Consider the following 10,552-nt stretch of genomic DNA (forward strand, 5'->3'; position numbering starts at 1 on the left):
AAACTGCTCTTTTTGACACTGGTTTTGACCCAAATGAGCAAAAGGCAAGTCACACATTGACATTTTTTATTATCTCATTTCAATTTTCAACTAAAAAACAACAACTCCACAACGGAAAAGGCCTTGTTTGACAAACATTCCGATTCAATCCTGATGCAAAGTCGTAAAAACCCCAAAAATATTTACAAAAAGAAATGAATAATTCAAGACACTTATTTATGTACACATTGCGGTCAGAGAACTTGAATCCTTACAAAAGCATGAAAAAGTCATTTTAGCATTGCAATAAGACAATTTTATTGCAGTGCTCTCGTGTGTCGATGATGGAGGCCTACAATGTATATTTTGAAAAATATTTTTTTTAAATGACTGAACAAAAAAATGGCACCAGAAATATTTGATTACATACATTGGTTGCCATGGAAGCAACCGGTACAAACAGCAACCAATGACTGAGCCCTGTGACCTCCAAAACAGGCAAAACCAGTCCATGACTAAGTCCAATTTTGTTTCATTTTTCTTTTTACACACTTAAGATAAGTTTAAACTCATATGAACAAAATATGGGGAAAAAAATTATTTCTTTGCATATGCACAATAGCTATAGAAACATTATTTACACGAGAGCAGGGGCGGGGCATCCACCTGTCCCACAGAAAGTTCGGGAATTTGTCAAAGAGAATTAGCTGAGACGGAATGTAAAAAAAAAAATTAAAAAAACTGCCACAAAAGGTAACTTGAAAATGACTTTACAATGTACACAAAAGGCAAAGAAAGCAAACTTCTTGGCAGAGCAGATCAGGCAAAGGTTTTTGTTTTGCAATTGAAGTTAACTATGCAAGTCAGAGATTTTTGCGCTCTGCTCTGCACGTTTTTTGTTTGACCAGATTTTACAAAAGATGTTTTGTGATTAGGAAACCCAGAGAAGAAAAAGCGTGACTTTTTTCCGATTTGTCCGCACTTCCTGCAGCGAATTCCGCCGGCTCTGGTTGAGGCGTTCTCAGTTCTGGTGGCGCTTCATGTGCAGGGCCAGGTGGTCCGAACGTGAGAAGCAGCGGCTGCAGGCCACGCATTTGAAGGGTTTGGCGCCCGTGTGCTTGCGGTAGTGTCGGGTCAGCTCGTCAGAACGGGCGAAGCGCCAGTCGCAGTTGGCCCACGTGCAGCGGTACGGCTTCTCGCCTGACAACCACAACATGACGACGGCTCAGTCAAAAAAACAGACAAAAGCAGCAAAAACATAGTATCTGGCATCAATGTTCAATGCAAAGATGTTTTGGCTGGCAGCATGAAAAATAGTGGCGAAAAATGACTTTTGTTGAAATTGCACCCAGGCAAATTCCACATTTGAAGACCAGGAAATGAATATGTTTGTTCCCTGAGTAATAATAAGGGGGGGAAACTTGAAAAGGTGAAACGTAATGAGCTCAATCCAACCAGACGTTTCATGAACCACACCCAAACGTTTGACATTTGAAATGTGCAGGTGCCAAAGTTCCAGCTAATCATCAACTGACTGAGACGGAGTTCAGAAAAAAAAAGAAAAGAAAAGAAAAGAAAAGAAAAGACGTTGAATGGGCTCCTATGCAAACATACCACAAGAAACACACAAGATTACAAAGCAGGAAGAGAGAAAACATATCAACTGAAAAGAAGATAAGAAAATGAGATATTAATTCAGTTAGTCAAGCTTTTCTACTTTGGAGCAGTGACTTTTCAGGATGTCACAGTTGATCCAAATAGTCGTTGAAAAAGGAGCAAGCACACATGCTAACCTCACAAAATGCCCTCAATAAACAGCAGATGAGCTGAAACAATTGTTCACTTCCTGTAATATGAACACGATCAAAACACTTGATAAAATCCACAGCTCACAAAATTGCTCCACACATCTAGTCAGTTTCTACCATTACCAGCAAACATGCTAATTCAAAAAACAACCAAATCAAACTCGTATATCTAAATATCAACCAGCAAACTTGCCAGCCAGCTTCACCAAATCTAATTTGATCCAATTCATACCAATCAATATTTGTGGCAAAATAAGCTAGCAAACTAGCTCACTTTCCAAAGTGCCATCTATTGTGGGTTTAAAGCGGGATTTCCTTGGCCGAGAAGCTTACTTACAAGCTAATCCTCCTATCAGCGAGTCTTTTTGGCCGTTTGGGTCATCAAGCGCTCATTACCCACACCGATTAGATTAGCGGCCAACTATTGACCAATCAATCAATCAATCAATCGTGACGCGGGCAAGTCGTTAACGGCGACAGGACGAGTCCAAAGGGCAGGCAGCAGGTGACCACAATAAACTGGCACGAGCGTCAATTTACAAACGTTTCCCCCCCAAAAATTCTCCAGGCTCCTATTGGAACTATACGATACAATCGAGTACAATGTGTCAAAGAGCCCCGCAGGTGTGTGTGCGCACGCACGCACGCTCGCTTGACATAGATTATGATCCTCCGTAAATTGGCGGCTGAAATCCGACTCGAGCTGGATAAACACTCTCGCCTGGCGTCCTTTTCAGAACAAACTTAGGGAAAAGGTCAGCTGTCTTTGAGGAGGTCAATTAGTGTATGATTTAGATGTCCAGAGATGAAAAACTAACATGACTTGTCCCCAAAAATACTATCAAAGAAATGCCACATTAAGTAAACTGTAGCCAATACGTTCAAATCACACTGATGGTTTTTAATAATTGTGCGCCCGACCAAAATTTGCCTATGCCAAGCAAACGACCCGAGTTCTTTTGTCATCATCCAAGTTCACCGTGTACGTAGAAGTAGCACTCAAAAGTGTCATTAATAAGCATTGAGCGCTCAACTGTTTGTGCAGCTGGCAAATTAGAAACCTGAAACACTCAAGCACAAACACGCTAATGTAGCATGTCTGCGCAGAGAAGCGCCTTCCAAACGGCCCCGTCAAACACCACAAAACAAAACACGGCAAAAGTGCATCCATCACTCGCTCGTGCGCACAAAAGCCTTTTTGTGTCCTTTGACGTCTCTCTTCCAATAGGAGGATTGAAAAAGTGCAACGCCATGATGTCATCCAGTTTGCGCTCCATCCGGGCTCTTTCATTCCTCTAGAAGTAAGTCTTGTATCACAATAGTAACATTTTACAACTCCCTGCTACAACATGCTTTTACTCAGGCAAAGAATAAACACTTCAAAGGCCTTCCAGGACGCCCATAAAAGTCTTTATCAGCTCACCTAGTGTTTGGAAAGAGGGCTGGTTGAGTGTGCGCGGAGGGGTATGGGTGAGGGTCCGGTCCGGACACACAAGTTCACGCTCAAGGTTGCCCCCCGCCCCCCCCCCCCCCCCCCGGCTCCATACACATATGTGGGAGGGGCCAATTGTTACGATAACACATTTGTGAATGACTTGCTTTACTGCCACAAAGTCCATCAAGATTTCGAATCAGTTGTTCACCTTCACGAAAACAACAAGACGTACAAGTACGTTGCTCAGCTCGGGCGAAAGACCCGAGCGGGGATTTCCAACCCGGATCCTCTGGACTCTGGGCCAGACTAGCAAACTACGGAAGTCTTCATTGATCCTGCGTAACACCCTGGACTTGTTGCCAATCAATCTTTGGGCATGTTCACATTCGATTTTTTGACAATCGAAGCGGGGTAACACCCTGAAGGATACGGCCGATTTAGTCATGCCTGTTTTTTGGACCGCATGACAACCGATTTGAACACAGAACGTCGAAAGTGCGAGGCAGCCGCTTTGGCCGCACGCCTCACTGTACCGCCGTAGAAAGCACCGATGAAAATATTGCAGCGCAAACATCGACGACAGCGTCCGAGTTTCTCCTTCTCTTGCTCCGTTTAGCCGTAAAGACCTTGCCGCTCCGCATACTTGACTCGTGAGTCATCGCCATCGACCGAACGGAACAAAACAAGACGGGGCAAGTTCAATTTGGCAAGTGGAGCCTGCTAATGAGACGCTCTGACCGCACTCGGGCCCTTTGGCTGAGCTGGCTAGCAGCTATTCTATCGAGCGATCTTCCAAGAGAAGGCTTTTCAATCCGTAGCTAAAGATCTAAATGTGAACTACATTGCTAGATTGTGGAACTACTTTGTAGGTACAGCTCATGATTCAGATCGCTCGCATTGTTACCTCCGGCTCCGTTTGCGTTTTTGTGTTTAACTTTCTCACTGCTGTTGTTCACGGCGCCAACTTTCCCACGGGACCCGTTTGTGTTATCTATTTATGACATTTACACTCTTTCAATGTCACGCTTTTGAGCGTATCGCCATCTTACCCCAAAAAACGAACACGAAAAAAAAGAAGCCAGGGTGGTGTCACCTTACAAGGGAGGGGGTCTATCGAAACCGGCCTTGCATTCGAATGCATATAGCGACGACAACTATGCCCCTCGATCTTGTTCTGAAAAAAGCAGGAGTAACTGGTTTTGGCCTTGGCTATTCCACATTTCCCTTTCCTCCCATCCACACCCCCTTTCTGCTTTTTCTTTCTTGCCGGGCAGGTTTAGACATGTAACACGGCGAGAGAAAAAGTGAATTCTTTTGCTGTTACTCCGGGATATTAGCACACTTGCTTACAGCCTTATTCGCTCTATTTTGGATGTATTCATTTTTATTCTTACCCGTGTGCGTCCTCTGGTGTGCCTTCAGATGTGAGCTCTTTGTGTAAACCTTTGTGCAGCCTGCAAAATGAAAACAACCAAAATCATCATGTGAGTCAAGCTGATGGTAGAGGAAAAAAAAGGAAAAACAAGTTGAGCATCTTGGTGAAACGACAACAAAAGTAATTGGCACCTCGGATGAAAAATTTGCATAAGAGCGTTTCACCCTGTTTCAAAAGGGTACGCTGTGTAAAAGGAACACATTGTGCTTGCAATGTGTGCCAAGGAGGAAAAAGGTACTTAGCGGAGGTGAACGGGCGAGCTGTCGTCTTCAGAAAAACGAACATTTTATTGTGTAAGTTCAATCTGTCATCGAGTACCATGACTTTCCAATAATAGGCGGTAAACGCTTTCGGTTGTTTCATGGGTACTTCACTCGATACGATGTAGATGCAAGGGAAGTCGCTCATTTGCTATCTGGAGAATTTTCAAAATAATTCTGATAAACCTCCACGGTTCGATTTTCCGTGAAAAAGCAGGATTGGCGACACAGAGTGCGCTAACTAGCGTTCAAAGGTTAGCTTGGAACTGGTTAAAGACCTGGATAGTCGCAGAAGTGAATCCTCCTCTTCTCCAGCTCCGGGTTGTTCCGCCGGTTGTATTTGGGCCCCGTGAGGACGCCCTGGCCGTGCGTCATCAGCATGGCGTGATGAGACAACCCCGTGACTTTTGTCCCAGCCACCAGATGCTGTTGGTACGGAGGTGGCGGCTGGCTGGCCAAGCTCAGCAGCTCGGCCTGAGCCTCGGGGCTGCCCGGCTGCGAGTTTGGGGGCGAGGGTGGCAGGCTGTGGGGGCCCGCGTGTTGCTGGCTGGATGCCTGGTAATAACCGTGATGGGCCCCCAGCTGGTGCTCAGCCAACACGTAGCCGCCGCCACCGGCGTTGCCCAGGTTGAGCATGGTCCGACAACCGGACGCCGAGGGTGCCGAGTGGGACAGAGTCATGGTGAGGTCTGCTGTGCTGCTGACAGGCATGTGGTAAACCTGCGGCTGGGGGGCCGGGGGTCCTATGTGAAGCTCCGTGTCCAAACTCTGCTGCTGCTGCTGCTGCTGCTGCTGCTGCTGGCACCTGCCGGAAAGGGTGACGCCTCCGGTGTTCAGGTCCGGCTTGATAAAAACACCGTTGACCGCGGGCGGCACGTTGAACACCGAAGTGAAGTCCGGCAGGGCCTGGGTGCCGGCGGCGGAGGAGCAGGGCACCTCCAGTCCAGGCTCTGTCTTGATCTGCGTCGTTGCCAGGCTCTTGGAGTTGTGGCGGTAGAGACCCGTGCGTAGGTGAGAAGAGCTGGGAAGGATGACGTTGATGTTGAGGCTGTAGGGAGCGCCGCCGGGCTTGTCCTCGGAGAAGTACTCGTCCACCACCGAGGCGCTCTCCCGCCGGTACTTCTTGTCGCTCAGGTCGATGGCGGGACTCAAGAGCGAGCTGGTGATCTGCGGCAGGTATTTGTCCATCTCCAACTGGACCTGGAAGGACAAGGCGCCGCCGACAATCAGAAGGCGAAATCCGTGGACCAGGTGGCTAAGCGGAAGCCTGAGGCTACAAAATCATGACCACTCACTCCGTCAGTGATTTGAATGGAGAACAATCGCAGCAAGGATCCCTCCCGCCTTATAAAGCGCCAAGCCTTGATCTGAACAAAGTTGCGGCGGGTGAGCTAAGGATCAACTGTGAGATGGGCCGGAAGGACGGAAACTCCCCTTCTCGTCCAATAAAGTCAAAAAGGGAGCTGATAAGAGACTCTTACTGTTTTGTTATCATCGGACGCCAGGACTCATAGCGGGATCAGTCGAGCGCCTCCTCCAATTATTAACCAACCGACTGACTGACTGACTGTTGATGCCTGGAGACATTGTTCAAACCTGAGCGAGAAGGCTTTGGATTTCTTGCGCTTGTCCTGTACTTTGTTTATCCCAAACATTCTTAACTGTGCAGCATCTGCTGTGATGCAGACTTTGTAGCGGTGCGGTGCGGCCAAGAAGGAGCTGAGCCTAAAGGCAAAGCTCTCGATTAACCGGTCGATCGACGTTGAAATTGTTATGCCATAAACGTTAGCTAAAAATGCTAATCATCTGTGTGTTAGCACTAACGCGACCATCAAAGCAGTTTTCCATCTGTCCATTGTTGTTAGCTCAGCAGGTTATGTCTACTATGAATGGATATCAGATGCAAGGTATGAGGAAGCAGACATTTTTCAAGCATCATGAGAGTGAGAAAATGTTTCTTGCGATGTCTTAGTCAGATTAGCCTCTTGGTAAATGGCTCATCTTCATTCCAAAGGTGAGGTTTTTTTTGGGGGGGGGGGGGCTTTTGTGTTTATTTGTCAATTTTCTCAGACCTTCTTCTTTGTGTCTATTTTTACGTTTCACTGCATGGCTTGCATGCCTCCCTCCTTCCCTCCCTGCGGCCTTTGTTTTTGGCTTGTCTGAGAGCGTTGGCTTCCACCACCACCGACGACACACCCGTGTGGAGAGGATTTTTCATTTGTTGTTTGTCTAGCATGTGCGTTACAGGATTCATGTTTTGCTTCTTACGCCAGCGACTCCGGATTACGAGCTATTCAAACAGAGGAAAACACCTTTTATTTCTTTCATTAAAAGCGTGTCTTGTCTGGTCTTGTTCAATGCCTGATCCCAACTTTATATCAGCATCAAAACCTTTGAGACTGCGCTGATATTTTATGACGCAGTGAGCGATAACAAGGCTTGCTTTGAATGACTATTATTCTCCATCGCTTCCTCGCATTCCGATTTCACTCCAAAATGAACATGACTCAAGCGACTACCAGGAAACTGCTTTGCTAGCATCGAAAACATTGACTCGGTTCTTAGTTTTAAGACTTCCTGATGGAGCAAGCGATAAGTCGTGTTGGAAAAAGCAAGTGAGTTTCACTTTCTTGTCGTATTGGCGTTCAAATCCGAAATGAAAGTGGCAAAAGCATGAATCAAAAAAAAAAAAAGATCATTTGTGAGCTTTGGATGAATAGATTTGAATTATATTTGAAATGATTTGTACACTAGCACAGAATTGTGTGATTTGCTCATATTTGATGAGCTCTTGAGAGGGAGCCACCTTCCAAAATGCGTTAGGCGAATGTGAGATGCTCGACGCTTAGCCATTAGCTTCAACCCTAAACCTAGCAAAGTACTCAAACATAGAAGAATGCTAGCATAACCACACTGCGCTAAACGTGAGAGCCGTTATCCGCAGTTTGCTAAACATGCTCATCGGCGACTAGAAATATTCGACGATTCACCGTGAAACTCTTGAGCGACAAATCTAGAGCAACTGAATTGCTTGGATTTTTTTCCCTCGCACACTTGATGGTCACTTGGAGATCTTAATCTTTTATCACCCAAAGACTAAGCGAGAACAACGGCCACAATCCTTTCCAAGGATGCCGCCAGAGTGTGACGGATTTCTGCATCGCTGCTTTGCGTACAGGCAAATACTCCTGGCATGTTGTCCAGGAAGAAGAAAGAGCGGCACAATGACAATAGCCCCGAAAGAAATGTTTCCCCTCCAAACATAGTTCCGCCGTATCTGAATATTGATCTGCAGGGGATCATTAGGCGTGACCGTCAGGTTACTGTGTAACCGGCGGCGCCGTCGTCTTACGGCCGCCGATGGAACGGCTAAAGAATCCTGCGAGTGCTTTCATACGGGTTACTCATTCTGCGGTTATGGCTGGCAGGACACCAAAGACATTCATGCCGTGAAGGGACATCTTCATCAAAGCGACATTAGGCTCCTGCGATGTGGCGCTGTGTAAAAACACAAGAGCCCTTTCTGAGGCCGTCACGCAATCGCTCGTGTTTTATTTCAACGTCAAAGACAAACAAACCGGACTAAACAAATGTACGGGACGACATTCCAAAAAGCGAGGAAGGCACGTTGAAAATCTCATGTCGAAAAGATCAGAGTTCACTCGGAGACGCAAATATAAGAACCATGCGGCCGAACAAAAGCAAGCAAGCACATAACAGCTAAACCTGTATGACCCCCCCCCCCTCCACATCCACACACGCACACACACAAGCGCGCTTGACTTTCTCATGGCGGTGGGCCTTTGACGGCGGTGCCTCGAGGCGGCTTATGGAGATGCGGGCCCTGCTCAGACAGGTCGGACCACATACTGCTGTCACGACACTGACTAGACGCTCACTTCAAACCACAAAAAAAAGAAAAAAAAAAGGTCTGGAAAAGATCAAATGGAGATAGCACCAAAAATAAAAAACGGAGCAGGTTTACAGTTAGCATTTACAGTTGAAGTGGTGTGCAACGTGAGGTAAGTGGGTCATGGAATGGCCCCCCCACAGGAGCTTTTCAAATGATCCGCTTTTAAACAGAACCATTAAACCACAAATGTATGATTTTCTTGTAAAAAAATGTATGATAATAAGGACCGATGTCTTTTAGCAAAGATATGCAGCTCTATGCATCTTTAACAAATATTCCAACAATTTGCTTGGACATCTAACACTTCTTGCCGACGTAGTATTTTTGTGACAATCAACGTCTTCTACCACAATTGGCGCATTTTGAAAACAATTCACGTCAATGTCTTTTACAACACTCATTTTATGGAAATTAGCATCAACTTCATTTGACCGTAATTCATGCCTACAATTTGCATCGTCACGTCTAATGACAATCAACAACAATGACCTTTGACTTTGCATCTCTGCCTGTTTGATGCCAATGAAACTTCTTTTAACCACAGTTACCATCTACACATTTGACAACATCTCATCTTGTCTTCTAGAGCAATTTGTCGTGCCTTTTGATGCAAAATTGCATTTTAGCGACAAGCATCAAGGTCTTTTTCCGCCACTGAGTGTCTTGCGTTCAATTCGCGCAATTGCCGTCAAAAGGTTTCTTGCAGCAGAAGCTTAGCCCTGCCTGCCTGTCTGTCTGTCAGTCTGTCTGCACTATTTGCAAGCTACTGGACACCAAGAAGGCGCAACTCTCAGGCGCGGTGCAGCCGGACGGGCGGGCGGGCATCGGGCGTTCGGGCTCTCGACATCCTTGCTGCCTGGCTAATTCAACTCGCCAATCATGACATCACATGACGAACGCACGATGTTCCATGAGAACACATGCGGGAGTTCGGCTGTCTTTAAACGTTCGCTTTTTGTCTCTTTCCAACACCTACTATATATTATCTTTAGAAGACGTCAAGCAGGACTTTAACCCGCGCAGGTGAGCGCGCGTGTGTGACAAGAGTAAACACACGCACGCACACGCACGCACACACACGCACGCACACAGACAGACTGAGCGAGGAGAGGAGCAGGAGCTCGGCTTCACATCGACGGGTCGGCGGAGACTCTCACCCCGGGCTTAACGTCTTCAAACACGGATGAGTCCTCGGCACCGTCCGCTGCTCCCGACATCCTCACCGGCTTTAGCTGCGTGAAAACCACCCGCTCGTCGCTCCCCTGCGGCGTATTCATGACCGGCCCTACACTCGCTGCCATTTCAAAAGGTTCACTTAAGGTGAAATTCTTGTTTTAAAAACACATGTATTGTTTGGGGGGGGTGGGTTATATTTACCGGAGCTGAAAGAAGCGACACAGTAAGTCCAGCAAAGTCTTCCGCGCTCTTCTTACCTGTGTGATCTTTTACCTGAGCTCAAGTAGAGATTCCAACTACCAATCAGATGAGGGCACGAGGCTAGCTGCCCAATCGGCTGCGAGGGGGGCGGGACACACCTGAGCGCGAGCAGGAAGCGAGGTGCAAGCCTCACGTCATCAACACCAATAAATCAGATTTTCACTTTTCTCATTCCTTGAGTCTGCACAGTGAAAGAAACAGCACATGACTTGTGTGTGTATATTACTTATATTACTTACTTCGGTGTTCAATGCAGAATCAAGAAATATAGAGTAGCTTTTTGAC

The 10,552-nt window shown here is 46.6% G+C and overlaps 1 protein-coding gene across 2 annotated transcripts; it reads right to left on the reverse strand.

Annotated features, from left to right (window-relative positions):
• Window positions 1–49: 49 nt before the first annotated feature.
• Window positions 50–10,338, reverse strand: klf5l (Kruppel like factor 5 like). 2 transcript variants are annotated; one of them, XM_088398553.1, is made up of 5 exons: window positions 10,208–10,296; window positions 9,988–10,124; window positions 5,196–6,117; window positions 4,617–4,676; window positions 50–1,179 (listed from the first exon to the last, which is right to left on the reverse strand). In XM_088398553.1, exons 2-5 carry the CDS (start codon window positions 10,105–10,107, stop codon window positions 1,001–1,003), a joined length of 1,281 nt encoding a protein of 426 aa, XP_088254679.1. In that variant the 5' UTR covers window positions 10,108–10,124; window positions 10,208–10,296; the 3' UTR covers window positions 50–1,000. The 2 variants fall into 2 exon arrangements, with proteins under 2 accessions (XP_088254679.1, XP_088254678.1); XM_088398552.1 differs by having other exon boundaries at window positions 9,988–10,338.
• Window positions 10,339–10,552: the final 214 nt, after the last annotated feature.

This window comes from Syngnathus floridae, chromosome 15 (genome assembly GCF_059516105.1).
Source record: "Syngnathus floridae isolate MCC-2025c chromosome 15, RoL_Sflo_1.0, whole genome shotgun sequence".
Lineage (NCBI taxonomy): Eukaryota > Metazoa > Chordata > Actinopteri > Syngnathiformes > Syngnathidae > Syngnathus > Syngnathus floridae.